This window comes from Lepisosteus oculatus, chromosome 9 (assembly GCF_040954835.1).
Source record: "Lepisosteus oculatus isolate fLepOcu1 chromosome 9, fLepOcu1.hap2, whole genome shotgun sequence".
Lineage (NCBI taxonomy): Eukaryota > Metazoa > Chordata > Actinopteri > Semionotiformes > Lepisosteidae > Lepisosteus > Lepisosteus oculatus.
Window position 1 is genome coordinate 38239415 of NC_090704.1, and position 18741 is coordinate 38258155.

Consider the following 18741-nt stretch of genomic DNA (forward strand, 5'->3'; position numbering starts at 1 on the left):
GGCAAGGGGAAGCAGGGGAGTCCGTCACATATACTGTATAATATCCATGCTTTCTGGAATGTCCACATGTTCTGTTATCATAGTGTAAAGTAATCAAGATGAACAGAGAGAAGCAGCTGTATATACAAATACAATAATCAACTTTAATAAACTATGCTCTTAGAAAACAGGATTAAAATTTAAATGATAGAGCTTTTCAAGTATATACCTGTATACTGAACAGCCAAATAAAAAAAGACTTTTTTTCAAAAGATTTCAAAAGTACAGAAACCTGTACACATAGAAACGAAAACTGAAAAAAGCTTGTTCTCAGAAGTTCTAAAAAAACTTTATCTCCCCTGAATCTTTAATGCAAGCAATCTTTATTTTAAGGGACCTTCTGAAACTATGTCTGCTTGCAACAGATATTTATTATGAGACTTGCGTTAGAATGACAAGCATAAAAATGAATAGGAAGACATAAGAACTTAAGATGCTGCCAGGATGCAGCCTTGAATATGGTCCATTTAAAACCATTGGGTCACGGATGAGTTCTGTTTATTTGGGATGGAAATAAAAGTTGCTCTTGTGCATGCTTGAAGGGCTCAGATTATTAAACCACAAAAGGAAATCACATGCTAGGTTACATTATCTATTGATCCTGAGCTTGTAGCTGTGCTATAGAAAGATACCACATCAGTGTTGTTCTGCATTCCGTCTGTCAGACAGTGATACAGCTGGTAAGCAATATTGTATGTCTACGCTTATCAGGACTTCAATGAGTTATGTATCATAAAATACTTTATACAATAACACTTCATTTTCTTCTAAAATTATTTCAAAATTCCCCCGTTACCATAAAGATTCAGAATGGTGTTGCAGGAAACAAACTGATAATTGACACGGATGTTCTTTCAATATTCTCATGTAAAGGGAGTGAACCACAGCTTGCAGGACAGCTCTCCTCCTAACAACTTTTTTCCAAAGTGATGTTAAAGGTCTGAGCTAGTTTAATTTGGATGGCTTTGAAAAAGCTTTGTCCAGCTCAGTTTTTGGATATTTTTGACGGAATAATAAAACAGCTGCTTGCATAAACATTTGGTGGCAAGGGAACTAATTTTCCTTGTTTTTGTATTGGCTTTGTTTTTCATTATCTGTTTCTTGTACAGTATGTAACACATTTGGCTCATCAGTTTCCATTATATAAAATTCCTGACTAGCAAAACAACTCACCCTCTGACGGATGTTCATACTTCACATATAGAGTGCTGTTTCTTTAACATTAAAACATACATCTCTCAGTTGGGAAGAGGGAGGGTCCTATTTAATTAATAAAAACAAGTGTGCTTCTCAATGATTTTTGAAGCATTTAAGAAGCAACTCATGTTTTATACTTCTGTTGGAAGAACCATAGTTATACTATGGAATAAGAAGAGTCTGCTGAGATTTATCATCAAATGAGTATTGATTAAAAATGATATAATTCAGGCTTTGCTGCACTTATTCTTAAGTGTGTTTTGCAATCTTTCCACAGTTTGATCTGAGAGCCTGAGATGCAATATAGAATGGCTAAGAAATTAACCGAGGCTTCAGTTTCAGTTTTTGTAATTACAAATCAAGGAACGGAAGTTCTCATAATGTTGCGTGGTTTTATGTACAGTATGTCTCTAGAACAAAACTGGTAATATAATTCAACGGAAAGATGATACCACATTAAGACATTAACCAAAAGTGATCTGTCATTTTTATGTTATGACAAAATTATCCTCTAAGAAAACCTGTGGACTTCCAAAGTCTTGTCACTTTCAGTCTTTGTACTTTGATACAGACTAAGAAAAACCTAAAAAGCATTAATTTCAGAAGATGATGATGATTATTGACTCTCATGATTGATAGTCTTAACTTTTATGGTAATACTGAAGAGCCACTATACTGGGTCATTATTTGACACTGTCTCCAAGAATTGTAATGTTGTTTTTTATGCCATTTTCTTTGTCAATGTTATGTCATATTTTATGTCATTTGTGATGTGAGGAAAGCACTCAAAAACGCATTTCATTGTACTTAGGTACATATGACAATAAACTTAAACTTGAAATATTAAGGGTAGGTGACATGAAACATTGACGTTTTGTTTCAGTCTTGTTGCTCCACAAGACGTTTTGTACACAACACAAGTCAATCGCCCAGGTTTCTGCATTCCAGAAAATCTGAACACAGAGCTGACTCAGACGTGGCCTGGGCTTCATGCCAGAGAGCAAAAAGCCTCCACAATACGGAGAGCTCAGGAGTCTAGTACGGTCAATTGTACTGTTGTTACAGGCTCCAGCAAAAGGGGCACGGGCGTCTGAGAAAACTAGAGAGGAAACGGAAAGGACAGAGGTGTCTTTATCTGGGAAGACTGAAAACAATTCCCCTTCTCTGTAAACATTTCACTCATCATTGCCTTTGACAGTTAAAACTCCACCGTCAAAAAACAACTAGCTTCTCTCTAAATTCAGAATGCCCACTTAAAATTACATAAAAAAGGTACATTTGAGCATTTCACTATGTTAATTTGGTCAGATCTTTTGGCAATTCCTATTTTTAATATGGTTTATACACATTTATTTCAGAGCACTTTGGAATACTACAAAGAATACCACTACAACAAATTAGATTATTATAGTTGCACCAGGTTGTTCTTTTTATAAATAAAGACATATTTGCTCCAGTTGCAAAACACTATGTATGATAAGATCACCAAACATGCTCTCTATGGAGTTTTTCCATAACACAAATCTTAATCGTTATTTGATCAATTGAAGTCACAATCTTAAAAGGCGACTTCAGTAAAAACTGAAGCACTGATGCACACTGAGCTGAAGATGTCTCTTGGAAGGCAGGAACATTTTAACAATTGCTTGTGTTTCTATGCAAGATAACATCAGTTACCTTGACTGTATAGATATGTGGTATCGATTTTCCTGGAAAATTACGTGAAAAAGCGCAGGCAGCTTTGGAAACTGCTGTCAGGCTTATGAGTTTGTAGTCACACCTGTGTGGCAAAGGTCACATTCTCAGCCACAAACACAGACCTCTTATGGCCTTTAAAAACCTGTTCCAATGGCATCAGGACATGCATGACAACGATTAAAAGGCCTGTTTTGGGAAAGATGTGAATAGTGTGAAACGTGAATAATGAATGTACATAACCTTGGTTTAACACATTTCAAAGTAATAGAAAGTATTTAGTAAAAAATGTGGTACTAATAACAGTACCTTACTTTTATACTTATCTGAACAAGGTGGAAGCTCAGCCATGAGCTTTCTAACCTTTGTTCTTAACTCCATTAACAGTACCTGTCACGTGTTCAGTTTCTTGAAGCACCTTCAGCATTTTTCCCTCAGCTACAGCTGTATACATGACAGTCAACCAAATAATAGCAGATATCTCCTCTTGCCCCTTCTGTTATGTGGTTGCCAGATGGGTGTGATTCAGATGGAGTCTCTAGCTGATGTCTTTCAGTAATGTACAAGGTACATCGTCTGAAAAGAGACAGTGCTCCCCATTTTGATGAGTATATCCTGTTGGAAACTAAATGTGATCTGGTCTTAGAAAATGGCTTTCACTAACCACCTAAGAACAAAAAATATTTTTAAATATCCTTTGGTGATGAGGCCAAGAGGTACTCGGCCTTGATCCTGACTCCTGATTGGCACCTGGAGTGCAGCTTTTCAGTGGTTTGAGAGGATAGATCACTTGAAAGCTCATACGCGTCCAACATGCATCTTGTCAGATGGAGGCTTTTACAGCATTGTGAACAATGCATTTCCTAATAGTACATCTGACTTAAAAGACTACAAGAAAATGCTGAATAACGGCACATTTCTACAAATGACCACTGACTTTCATTAAACAGTTTGAGACTTGTCCACACCAAATATTTACCACAAAGTCATTTGTTAATTTGGAATTTCTGATTCATTTAATACAACCACCCTTTTCTTAGTTTAGTAACACCAATGAGATTTTTTGTAACAGACAAAATTACACTATTAACTATAATAATACTTCTGTATTTCTGAGCTTTGACTTGTACAACAACTTTTTTGCCTTCTTTTCTTTCCACAGCACCTAAATGAAGAAAAAGGACAGTTTAACAAGTTTTATTTTTTGATAAAATGACCATTTATCTCTTACTCTTTGCTGTTGTGGTTACACTTTAGGTCTGCTAAAAGCTGAAGTCTTGAGTTCAGTTCAAGTTTTCTTTCTAGTTAAAATGACCTGGACAGAACTTCAAATCTAGAAGTACATTGCAAACTTGTTTCTCTGGCAAAAACTGGCAAGAAATTTGATCACAGAGTACTGGAATAACTTAATTGTCTAAAAGTTAAGCAGCATTAAATCATGACCCTGACTGAAATACATATATGTGGTGGAGATGAGGTGCTTATTTTTTATTTTGCCACGTGTTTTTACTATATAGATAGCAATGTTGAGTACTATTAAATAATTCAAAGAAATGGGATGTAAAAGTAATGTATAAGTTGGATACTGGAAAATTGGAAACACCATTTGAAACAGCTGTATATCCCAAGAGAAATCTTACAAAGTTTCAACATTTATAATTCAATATTTACTTCAGTGTGGTTCAAAATTTCAAGTTTATTCATAGATTTTAAACAACAGTTAAAACATTTTTTTTAGAAAAATGTGGAAAGCAGCACTGCTTGAGCAGCTGTGAATGAAAAGACCACATTGCAAATCTTGGAGATGCTTTTGGTATGCAAAGATATCATTATGTTCTAAAAAAATAAGAGTCCACATGGTTTGTATTTTGCTTCTGATCAGAACATTACAATACAGTGTTCTCTCTAAATGAAATTCAGATTAGATCACGGAGAAAACTGTGGCGTTTGAGAATTTAGCATTCTTTTCATGTTGTACATTAAATCAAACTAGCTGGTCAAAAAAGTCTAAAATACTGTGTCTGCAGACATTTTAAGTGTTTTAGCTTACAATATGTTTTAGCTTCCCTTCAATTAATTTACTTTTAGACATTACTAACTTAAAATTTCCAATTGCTTATCAGCTAGCCTGCTGCTAAAAACTCTATAATGTTCCGCAAAAGGAGAAGGTAGACATGTGCAAGTATTCATCTGACATGCTGAAGTTCCAGAGCCATTTGCCATTCAACTTGTGAAGTTCTGCCTTATTGGAGAGTGCATTTAATTTAGAGGAGTGATCTCTCTTACTGACAACACTTGACAGTACGCTGCGCTTTGACGGTGACTCTGGCCTACCCCATTCTGGTAAACTTAGCATCATATTCCAGGTTTGATACAGTAGTGTCTGCTCTACAGGGCTCATTGTTAACTCTGAGCAACTACCTTTACTGTTTGAGCCATTTTGGAGGATTTCTTCACAATAACAATTTCACAATTTTGAAAACAAATTTTAGAGAGATGGGATGCGATGGAAGAGGCTAGTGGGCGAGGCAATGGACTGGCTTCCTTTTGAGACGCCACTTCAGTAAGTTAGTAAGAAAACAAATTCAGGACAAAAACAGCAAACAAAGAAATGAAGATCTGGATTTCCAAAAAAGACTGGATTTTCTTTTAGAAACTTACCAGAGCTGTAGTTTAACCCTTCGTCCATCTAACAAGATAGTTGTTGTCTTGTAATCAATTCCTGTCAAAGATGAGAAGAAAATATTAGAGTTATCTGAATTCGGGTGAAAAAAATGCAGCATGCACACATAACACGTAACACCCACTGATATGAGAGAAAGGATTGTATTGTGTCTCTGTACGAGAAACAAATGGGAAGTCAGCAGTGTCACCTATGATAACAGATCAAAGGCAATGGAGAATAAAATTCACTTGCTTCATTCAGAATGTCTCCTTTTTCAGTTGATAGGAAAAAAATCAGGCATTTCTCATTTGTTTTATAAAACCAAAATCTTGCTTTGATATTTTTTGAGAACTCAAGAACTGATTATCTCTTTAAACAGCCATTTATTCAATTACATGGTGAACAATTCAAAAACTACCAGCACATCCTTCAGTGATCATTCAGTTGTTCATTCAGAATAATTCAGTGGCAAATTCTACATGAAATTCACAGCCCCATTTGCATCCTGCAATCTGTTGGTCAGGCAGATTGAGCATTGTAGTCCAGGCATTACAGGTTCTAGTGTGGGCTATGTTATTAATAATAATTAATAATAATTGCTTACACTTATATAGCGCTTTTCTGGACACTCCACTCAAAGCGCTTTACAGGTAATGGGGACTCCCCTCCACCACCACCAATGTGCAGCATCCACCTGGATGATGCGACGGCAGCCATAGTGCGCCAGAACGCTCACCACACATCAGCTATCAGTGGGGAGGAGAGCAGAGTAATGTAGCCAATTCATAGAGGGGGATTATTAGGAGGCCATGATTAGTAAGGGCCAATTGGAAATTTGGCCAGGACACCGGGGTACACCCCTACTCTTTTCGAGAAGCGCCCTGGGATTTTTTTAATGACCACAGAGAGTCAGGACCTCGGTTTTACGTCTCATCCGAAGGACGGCGCCTGTTTACAGTATAGTGTCCCCATCACTATACTGGGGCATTAGGACCCACATGGACCACAGGGTGAGCGCCCCCTGCTGGCCCCACTAACACCTCTTCCAGCAGCAACCTTAGTCTTTCCCAGGAGGTCTCCCATCCAGGTACTGACCAGGCTGACCTGCATTATTAGGCAAATGCAGCCAGACTTCCCAAAGAAAAAAATCTAGATTTTCCATTTGCCACCTTCGCTGTCTGTGTTTGTAACTGAGCAATGTATACTTGCACATCAGTGACCTCTGTCTAAGCACTAGAAAGCGTCCCACCATTCCTTCAGAATTTCTCACTCTGAGGCCCTAACTCCAGCTTTGGTGTTTTAGGCGAAATACCAATCATGAAAATTACTTAAAATACCCTCCTGCCAGCTATACCTTTCCATATCTATCCAAGGTTATCACCACAATACAGTACTTTTCAGAGAGAGCACCACTTCACACTTTAAAAGGAACATGCTAGCATGTACCATGTCATTTGGAAACACTGTACCAGCAATCAGTTTTTGCCTAAAGATCTTTAATGGACTGAAGGTTTACAGAACACTTCAGCCGAGCAATGATGCAATACAATGCAATTCTCTTTGATGCACAAAAACCAAAAAGTTGGTAGACATGTACTGTAGCATTTAATATTGTATCTGCTAAAGAACCCTCTTGTTTTCCTCACGAATGGAGGCTGTTGTGTCAGGTTCATATGAGTAGCTGACAAAGCCTTCTACATTCACTGTAATTTTCTGAGATTCTTTTTGTTACACTGGTGCTTAGGGATAGAAAGGCCTCAGTTAAAAGCAAAAGTCTTTCTTGAAATTTTACATAATATTGGTCTTATAACAAGCATGTGTTTATACCTTTCAAAGTCACTTAAGAGGTTAAACCCTCTAGGTGCATCTTTGAAACTTAAAACTTCATGCAATCTGACTAAACCTGTAAATAAAACTGCTGATAAAGCTTTGCAAGATCCAAAGACCTTCAGATTTGCTATATTAATTACAGGGTTGAAATATTATTACAATAATAATGAAAGAAATGGCATGGAAATTACTAGAATTTCATAGACCTACAGTACATGATCTCCTTAAAATGGAATTCAGTGGGTGGCAAAGGTAAAATTATACTGTTGAATTTTAGAAAAGTATTCCATAGCCCTTTCAGATAATTAATTTTAAGATGAATTAATTCACAATAAATCTACAACATTCTGTAGCTTTGTCAGGTGCTGATAACAGGAGGCATACAAATAAATCAAAACGTAACCAAAGAAAAATGCAGTTTTCAAAATATAAAAAAATAAGTTAAAACACATTTTCCAAAGCTCAAAACTATGATGAACAAAATGATTTAACATGAAATTTCATCTCCGTCCGAGGCTCAGTATTGGACCCACACAGGAATGAGTTTCAGTGGAGGCAACCATTAACCAAAAATCACCTTTTCCTGAAAAGCAGGTGAAAATGTAACCTATACCACCTTCCAAGGTGTACTGTGTACACAGAACCTTAAAGTACAGTATATTCAACCGCTGAGCTTAGGAGCAGGGGGTAATGATGTTTAACTAATAACAACGCAAGCCCTGGTCCACTTTCAAAGCAATCTATTTAAGTGGTATTTCTATACACATTATTATATATAGTGTAGTGAATAGAGCAGGTCCCTGAGCTGTCACCCCCTTTAAAATAACATAGCTCTACAGACTTTCACACACTGCCTCAGCGAACAGTCAGAAATTACATAGCAAGGGGACCAGGATAGGTCATTATAATCTGTGTAAGTCATGTTGGAAAAGAAACAGTAGACAAATCAATATTATGAGGCACTGGTGATTCAGTGGTTGAACGCTTGCCTTGGGTGCCAAAGACTCAGGTTTGATAGCTAGCCAATGCATCACAGCTGTTCTTTACTAGGTGTAGGCAAATTGACAGACATAATAGTTTCTTCCAAAGCTGTACATGTAATGGACATTCAACTACACCAAAACAAAAAGGAATTCAAATGGATTGAGACCCTTTGATTTCCAAGGCCTTTGCGTAATTCAGATACTGAATTGGCCATGACAACCAGCAGTGGCATGGGGGTCATTGCTACTGACTTGCTCCAAGGTTCAAGGTACTTGGACAGCAAATGCAATGTGGAGTCTGCATGTTCTACTCAGGTCTAAAAGGGGTTTTTCTCTGTGCTCCTATCTCATTCATCCTCTCACAGACTCGACAGGCTTTTACAATTGATTGGCTACTCCAGACTGTCCCATTGTCCAGGTGGGGTTTCATACTTGGGGGGTATGTTATCAGTACAACCAATTCTGAATATGTAGCTATGGAGAAAAATATGGCCTCCTGTCTTTTGTGGCTTTTCTGATGCTCTGAGCTTTTTATGAAATTCAATACTATAAAAAGCTTCCAGCGAAAGCTGCTGATTTATTATACCCAAAGGTCTTTTCTTTTTCTTTCTTTTGATTTTCTCTCTGTTTCCCAGAACCATTAAAAATGACTTCATGATATTTTTCTGATTTACTAAACTATATTTCATGTTGTAATGCTATGTGTTAGGGATTATTCCTTTGGAAGGCATGCAGTATACAATATAATTACACTGTGCTACTAATCTTATTACTAGGAGAAACAAATATAAAGAATCTTGGTGTAAGAAAAACAAAACCGAGCCACATCAACCTATTTTACAAACTGGTTTAGTGTGAGCCAAGCCAGATGTGTTGGCAATTAAGTAAAGTTTCAAAAGACAGTCACTGTCTGTAGTAATATGTAACAGCTTAACATGTGTGAGGTAATGAAAATAAGGGACACATTTCAGCATTTGAGTAAAACATTAATTTGAAAATTCTTTAAATTTAAGAAATTTTAGATATCTAAGATTCAAAATGCACGTCTTTTGAATGACAAAAGGCTGGTAATTGTATTGTGGCAGAATCCTAGCTCAGCAGCTGTGTGGAGGAGTGGTTAGGGCTCCAGATTTGCAATTTGCTTGCATGTGGGGTTTTGTACACTGAACAAGGAACTTCACTCAGATTGCTTCAGTAGAATGTCCACTGCAATATATGACTACAAATGTAAGTCATCATTTTGGATAAAAGCAACAGGCAAACAAATTAAATTATAATAGTTAATGATTAGTAACAGATTATGTCAGACAGATGGATTTTGACCTAAGGAAACTAATCTCAACTCAAGACTGCAGTATCATTCAATTAACTGTAACAAAGAGACAGAAGGTGAAATTGCACGTTAGTCCAGAAATAAAATGTTCTTTACCTCAAACTACAAATGATCTTAAAGACATGAGGTACTGCAATGTAAACTAATATGTGAGAGGACCTCTATGTGTATGAGCAAAAACAGTCTGTGGAAATTCACCAAACACAAATGTTAACCATGGAAACAAAAGAAGTAAAGATGATACACTGCTACCAAAACAGTGTGAGAAAGATAAAATTCAACAAAAACAAATCTGACACAGGCAGAAAGAAATGGAAGCTAACTGCAGAAGAGGTTTTGAATCACAAAATCACAAAAGAGCTGTGCTGCTACAAGCAATGAGCTGTGATGTTCTGACGAGTGACAGTGAAAGAAAGATAAAACTGGAAAAATCCAAATATTCCAACAGTTCAGATCATTTCAGACATTCAACATCCCACATCACAGAATTAGAGTGCTTCACAATGACATTAAAAATGCCCAGAAACGATGGTGAAGACGATGCTACAGATCACTCTGTGAAGTCTGCCTGCAAGACAAGCCTTTTCATGTTGTGTTTAACTATACAAAAATAGACATCAATGTATAAAAATCTCATCTAGTGGAAACATGGTTGTGACTGTATTGTATATTTTTTTATTTCATTCTGATAAGAATGATTTGTATCAATAATCACAGTGACAAAGACTTTGAAACCTGGAGTACAGGACTTTCATTCTTCTTGGAACTGTAAATTTATACATCTCAACATAATGCACCACAAAAACAATTTCCCTTTGATGGCTAAAAGGACAAAACAAAGATTCTTCTTGTTTTAAAGAAAAAAAAATAATCCTGTTTAAAGTTGTGTTGAAATCTAAACTCTAATTTGTCTCAGAAATAGTATTGAAAGTATATAACAAGCAAAGAAATTCTGTGATGATTTATTATCAAGAAACAGATCAAAGCAAGTGGGATTATGAGGAAGAGAAAGCACACTCCCTCTAAAAACAGTGTAGCACGTAAAGTTGGTAGCTCTTCTCCCCATCACTTCATCAAATCTGTTTGATTTGAGGGCAGAGGTTTCTGAAGCCACAAGAAAACAATTTAAACCTTTAAACATGACAGGAATTACTGCCTGCAATACCATACAAATTAACGCACTCATTTCAAATAAAGAAGTAATATGTCCCCATACAGAAATTAATTCTAGGAAATGGGACTAGATGTGAGTATCTGCCATTTTCAACCTTATTTTTTTAAATATTGAAAAGGCAGACTGCATGTTAATCTCCTAGCACCCACTGCAAACACCTAACCTTGGGGCCTGATGTTTTGCTCAGTCTAGAGAAATGCAAATGGATAGCTGACAAAGCCCAGTGAAAATCAAATTCTGGCTAATAATAAAATCTTTACAATTATACGTACAATGCCTGCTGGACTGCTGATCCCAGATTGTGCATTACACAGACTGTACATTTCATATCAATACCCATACTTACTCTTACTCTTAAATCATCCACAAAAAATATCATACCTCTGTTCTAATTTTTTAATGAATTATGAAAGAAAGTGGACAGCATTTTCATCACTTAAAAAGTAGCTCAGTTTAAACCAAAAGATGCACCTTTGAATAGGAAACAAAGGCCCACTGGACACGTCCTATCCCTTTTCACATGCACAGACACATGTCTGCACCCACAGGAGTTTTCTCTCAGTGTATCTTTTTATTTTTTTCCTGAAGGGCAGATAGGGAACAACAGAAGGTGGGTTTGGAAATGAACAAATAAGAACACAGCACAGTTAACCACAGTGGCATCTGCTATTGTGTGTTCTTTATTTTTGCTTCAATAAATAAAAATAGAGGAAGCTGTTTCTTAGTGTTTGCCTGCAGTACACTCTGGCTTTGAAAAGAAGGTTCTTTATAATCAACGAATGTCAAAAAATTGCTTATTCCTGACAGCATTGTTCTGAATCAAAGGCTGCTAATAACAGACCTCTTCCAGGTTATGTAAGGGAGCACTCACTTGAGCTGACACTATTTCTTCAGCTCTTGAGATGGAGAATCAAAGAGCTGCCGAACTCTAGTGGTTCTTGGGTCTTTGTGAATGATTCATGTTTTAAACAAATGTATGTATTAAATGAGAACAGTGTTGCTTTATCTGCTTCTGACAGCATAATATTAACCATGCACACACGCCACAGGCACAGAGGAGAGGAAGATTTATTTTATTTCAATGCACCAGACTGACAATGTCCAGGAGGTATCACACGGGTATCTGATTTTCTTCATATTTACTTGATTTGAGGTACCTCTCTTTGAAAATTAAAATTAGTAAACATACATCTATATTCAAGGAATTTCAATCATGCATGTGATAAGCTGGAAAAAGATGCAGGAATGCATCTAACACTTATATAAAATTGCTGAGGAGACAGAGCTCTCACAATATGGTCAATATGTGCACTTGATCCAAAAAAGCCATTCTAGGCAACTTAAAAGGAGCCATCTACACCCAGGAGACATAGTTGACTGCTTGCAAATCAGTGAGAAAGGTATCTAGGAGATACTGCAAAGAAAGCATCAGATGCACCAACAGCTAATTCAGGTTTTTAGGTTTTTATAGAACAAAGAATAAAATACTATCTTTATTAATGATAGTGTATGATGTGTAGAATCAGATCTCAATGGGACAAAATAGCACAATGAAGAATACAAAAAGGCACCTTAATCAAATTGTCTAGAAGCAGTAAACAGCTATGAAGCAAGAGCACATAAATCTAGAGTTCTTTCACACTCTGAACACCAGCTGAAAGTTAAAACATCAATATTTAAAATACTATCTCTAAGTGTTAAAAAATAAACTTTTTATTTTCAAGTGTAAATGGGGTAGCTTTAGAGAACAGCACATTTTCTCACAGTTTCATGAATATTAATTTACCTCAACAGGCAGTCTTTCTTTTTTACCTAGTCTGCCTTATCCACAACACGGAATAGAGCACAAAAATCAATTCTGTGCTAGCACTGCATGTACAGTACATTTCACATCTCATTATAATGACACTGCTGAGAAGTCTCCTATTTAACTATTACTTTAGAACAAATGGAAATGCCTATAACACACACACTCAGTATACCTTGTGACTATGTTTTTCTTCCCTCATAACAACACAGAAGAGGATATACAACACAATGCTCATGCTACATTCAAACCATGCTTGGCGACCAACAACAATTTTTGTTTTTTTAGGATTTTAAGTACGACTGCTATTCCAGAATGAAATTATTTGATGATTTTTGTATTTCCTGGCTACAGTTATTATAACATAAATTACTGAATAATTACAACAGGTCAATCCAATCTACAGCACGGAAAACATTCCCTAACAGAACATGTTCAACAGATTGCATTCTAATAAAATAAATACAGCAGACGTCACACTGTATATTTGCTGTAGGACACGAGAATGACAAGCATAAAGCCAAAAAACAAAACTTTCTCGTTAGTTCATTAGCTTGCTGAAGGAGGTAAATCTGGAGGTGTGAGCAATTTTTAAAGACCCAAAGAAAACTGAGATTGTAAATCCTGAGATTTTGAGGACATGGAAAACTCTTTAGCTTATTTGGTAACTAATGTATTTTCTTCAGAACTTATTAAAGTGAGTGGGATTCATCTTGAAGCTAGGTTTGTAGAACATGCAAAGTGAACCTTTTTGACTTACAGTAATAACCTGCTAATGTTCACAGTAAAGTAACAAGAAGATTTTGAATGTACTGGGTAACAATGTATAAAGAACATTTTGAGAAAAGCACAGGGAACACAGGGAACTGAGACAAACACCTATTGTACTTATATTAATTACCCCTTGCCAAGATGAGAGACAAAGCTTAATTAATAGTCTTCTAATTCTGCTTTTTACATTATTTCAGAATCACAGAATATACATTCTATACACCTGTGTCCAAGATGTCCCTCTGTCAGGTAGTGACATAGTAGCATAGAATCAACAAATCATAGTAGCACAGAATCAAAAAGTGCCAATGCAGCTCACCACCCAATGAACACTGTCCATGTGGGAAAATGGATGGAGAAGGAACTGGCAGAACACTGACACCAAAAGACCTACAATTTGGACCAAATTTCACGTTTCATAAATTAAAGCAGAAAGTCACAGCTACATTATAATACAGCTGTGGCCTTGTGCTTGAGTTTATAAAAAAATGAAATTTGGTCCCAGTTTAGTTCTTGTAACTTTAGATAAAATATAGTAAATATCCTGGGAAGGCCTAGAAGAGATAACTACAAACAGAAAACTTCAGGAACTGCAGAGCTCACAACTGAAAGTAAAGACACTTAACAAATGTCCTTCTGTACCTGTATTCTAGCTGCCAAACCACATTATGTGTTGGTCATCTGTAATCCCATGCTGATACAAGTGCTCAACCCAGGTCTGAGCTCAGCGGGATTATGTAAGAGATTGTAACTATAATCATAATCTCCTATGACATGCATCACAAATCCTTATGCTCACCGGAAAATAGAAATGTTCTGTGAAATGCAAGTTAAATAAGCACAAAAGAAATACTGTGAAAAATTTCTACACCATTCCAGTTTTTCATTTGCCCATCATCTACAAGTGATAACCCCTGAATTTGATATCCACAAACATGGGTATTACATTATAACAACTGAGGCTTTTTCCTTACCCATCTCAATGTGTGACTTGCCATCAAGTGCAGTGGGTATAATCACAGCAGCTGCATGGCTTAATGGGACACACCAGCTTCTACAGTTTAAAACACTGCCATTATAGATTTGATTTCAAATCAAAGAAGAACTTCAATGAAAAAGAGACTGTATGTAACTTACATGTCATTTATTACTCGACCATTTGGAGAAACAGAATAACAAATCCAAAACATATTAATGTGTAGTGGGAAAATGCATCAATATGACTATACATTGTAAACACTGTGCATCTTTATATTACACCTTCAATTATTCCACTGTCACTGCCTGACGAGGATGAATAACGTCTGTAAACTCAAACAATGACTTCATTAACTGCAGACAGTAAACCTTGGGAAATGTATTGCAAAAATGAGGACGTTGACAAGACATTTGTTCTTACTGACTGTAATTTGCTGTAATAATTCAGTCACAGTATTACAGTTTAATAACCCACTCATTAGAAATCAGTAGTCTGCACACTGCACCGGGTTTGATACTTGCTTTTAAAAGCTTATAGTATGAACAGTATGAATCCTAACTGTGTACATAAATCATGCTAACAGACTATTACAATATCTGGTATGACAGGAATGTCTTTTAGTTTAATCTCTGGTCAATTAAGAAAACATTAACCCACTCGCCTGATATCTATTGACCTTTGCTTCTCATTAAATAGTTTGACCCTTGTCTTGTTGTACAGCATGAACACTGTGACATAACAGGGTATTTCTGCTTTGAGGTTTTAGTTAAAAACATATTAAAAATATACAGAAGACAAGAATTTAGTCTGTCTAGTATTTTTTATTTCCTAGCAGTACACAGATCTGAGGACCTCATCCTTTCCATGACAAAATAATGTTACAATGCCTACCGAAAAAAGCAATCCATACTTATTTTAGTGACTTATTTTATAGATTTACTAGTTTCACTAGTTTTATCTATGCATTCATTTCCTTGGGATTTAAATTTCACAATATAAAAAGAGCAGTATACTGCTCACAGACAACTAGACGGTGATATAGTTTTGTTCTCATGCTTTTGAGCATGAAGAATTATGGAACAGTGAACATCATCATTTAGCATATATTTTCCCCATTAGTGGTAAAATAATCATACAAGTTGTTGAATATGATACTCAAACTGGCTTCTTTTAAAAAATGGCTGGACAAGATCCTTGGATCAATTAGCTAATAGCAATCAAACACATTTAAACACATTTAATATGATTCTCTGTCTCAACTTAGAATAAAGTATGTGACATTAAAGATGTTATATGCAAAATGCTGTACCATGCAGCTATTTCTGGATATGAACATGTTCTTTAAAATATGTTGAATATTATATTGGTTTGATGTGGTTCATTTGATTAAACACCTGCTTTCGTAAGACATAAGAAATTCCTAGCTGACCCTGAAGACCTTAACTAGGTTACACTGCGAATGGACATTTCAGACAAAAGACACAGCATAAAACAGACTAGAGAATAAAATACATAAAACTTATACCCTGAACATCCCAACACAATTTCATAGTAGAAGCAGCAGTGAAGAGTACCGTTGAAGTGAAGTAACATAATTAATCAGCTAAACCAATAAAATGTAATAGGAGCTAATAGTTAATTTTACAAGTTCAATTCATATCACCTACACTCAAAAAATAAATCTATCTTTTTACAATGTACAAAAAAACCTCTTTAAAATGAATAAACACCTGAGTCTACTGCAGAGTAAAGGTTAATACCCTTCTGAGACTTCATTCCAAGTAGAGATTATTATAATTAAGAACACATCCAGAGATACTGTTGAAAAATACTGGGGGTGTTTACTTGCTGAAAGTTCACTTGAATTACACTATGCAAAAAAACATGACTAATAGCACTTAAAACTTCCTGGATGAAAGGGAGGAGGTTAGTGTTGAACACCTACAGTTGGTGTGGCAAATGAAAATAAAGAACAGACACAGCCAACTGAAATACAATTCTTTTCCCCTTAAAGTGAAATAGACACATATTTATTCACGCTTGCTGTTATAGTATTTGTGGAATTGGTCAGGTATGCTATTAACTTGCCTGCTGTCACCAAACCCATTCATTACACTAATGATGAAAAATGTCAGTGGCTGCACCCTACACAAAATCTCTGTGTACCTACTGTATGTGTTAGCTAGCAGTAGGAAGTACGCACAGTGTTTAGGCTCATTTCTCATTCTTTGAATAGTTAGCACAATAGCTTCCTAGAGGCATTCTGTGCTTCTGCTTGCTATTAATCCACCAAAATTAAGAGTCTGGCTGACAGAACTGCAGTGCACAACAAAATGTTTAGTGAGCAGAAAAATCTTTAAGAAAGACAGGTATGATTTCCCATACCGTATGTTTCAGAGTAGTTTCTTCACTTAATGCTCTTTCCTGAGAATGGTGTGCTTTTCAAGAGATATTACTCTCTGCTTGTGATGTGACTGGTTTCTCAGTTGCAAAAGACGGCTTAAATCTTGCATCTTCATTTACGACTGGCATGACGTATGCCATATAGACACATACAACTATTTTTTAATCAAGTATACCCTTAAAATGAACAAATGAAATCCAAGTAGGCTTATCTGTGGAGTTGAGAATTGGGAAACAATGCACTTTTAATTTACAGTATTACAGTATGAAGCCATATTCATTGTCTTCCAAAATAAATTACATTCCAACACATCAAATCTTCTGCATCTCATGCTGGGTTGACTTTAACTATTCCCCCTACTGTCATTTGTCAAAACTAACAGATTTCCTCAGTAATGTAGGCTTATATTGTTCCATACTAACTCTAGAGTACACTTTCAATACATTATGGGAATAAGGCATTATATGAGGCACAAATTAACACAATTTTCATTTTATACCAGATTCATACATGTATGTTAATGACAACATTATTTTATTGTCACTTAAAGGGCAAATGAATTACATACTTTTAGTTATTTCTAATTGCTTTCATTGCCCTGTTTCTTTTATTATTAAGCTTCAAACAGCAGTTTTGAAGTCTAAGTGACAAAGAATCATCCTGAGCTGTTCTAATCCTTCAAACACCAAAACGCACTTGAGCTCTACAGACACAGAGATGACCAGAAAAGACTTGCTCCCCATTGAGCAGCCCTCCACTCCTCTGCTGCTGAGAGCAGTGGGATGTGTAATATACTCATCCCAGGTCGCTCCTTGGTCTTATGATTCATTTACACGACAGCATCTCGAAAATAACAACTGCTTACATACTGTATCTTGTGACTGGCATCACACACATACACACCCACAATTCTACTTGTGCCACAAACCACTTTATGTTCTGCTACTTGAAACACTTGGCTTACAAAAGACAGGCATGGCATAGGTAGTAAAAGCTTCCACTTTGCAACTGCAAAATTCCTATATCTATAGATATCATCAGTGAATAGTGGGACATAATTGACCATTTATTGCTGAGGAGTGTGGTTGACTCAGGGAATCTATGGCTTAGGTATACAAAAAAGCATGTGAACATATTGAAAACAGACCTCCCTACATACCATAAGGTTTTATGAAATGTTATGCGATATAATCTGCACTGGACAAGTAATACAAGAAAGTCAAGTGTGCAGACCATGGTACAGATTCATCACGCCCTGTTCATCTTTACTTTATCACATTAAGAAAATGATCATCACGAAGAAACACAAACTCACAACAATCTGTCAGTAGAATAAGAAAAGTAAAATAATTGAGCGGTATAATATTAGAAAATATTTCACGCAGCTCAATAAAACAGGCTATTTTTGGCATGACTGAGGAATGACTGTCATACTGTATCTTTTCAATTAAACATGTTTGTGACCACACCCCAGATACCTGTGACAGAAATGAAGAGGTCAGTGCACTGATATATTTAATTCCTTGGGAGAACATATTAAATATTGTTGCAAAAATACACATTCAAGTACTGAAAACTAGTTAGGAGCTACACTATTATGTATTTTAATTAACATTTTACTTTCTACTCATCAGCCCAAGCCACCTCAACTGGCTCCTCTGGAGGAGCAGTGACTCTACTCCAACACCCTTCCACACTGCCGAACTCCTCACCCTCTCACGGCGAGTAAGTCCATCAACCCTTCAGAGGCGCCTCATTTCCGCCACTTGTACTCACAATCACTTTCTTTCAGTCACCACCCAAAGCTTGTGACCATAGGTATGGATAGGGACGTAGATCAACCAGAAAACCAAGAAGCTCAGCT

At 36.3% G+C, this 18741-nt stretch overlaps 1 protein-coding gene across 1 annotated transcript in view; it reads right to left on the reverse strand.

Annotated features, from left to right (window-relative positions):
- The window catches only part of rab40b (RAB40B, member RAS oncogene family), a 50291-nt gene that overhangs the window by 13338 nt on the left and 18212 nt on the right, over positions 1-18741 (reverse strand). Inside the window, exon 3 of the mRNA XM_015356679.2 lies at positions 5593-5653. Within this exon, the coding sequence (XP_015212165.1) occupies positions 5593-5653 (61 nt within the window). The remainder of the gene's footprint in view (positions 1-5592; positions 5654-18741) is intronic.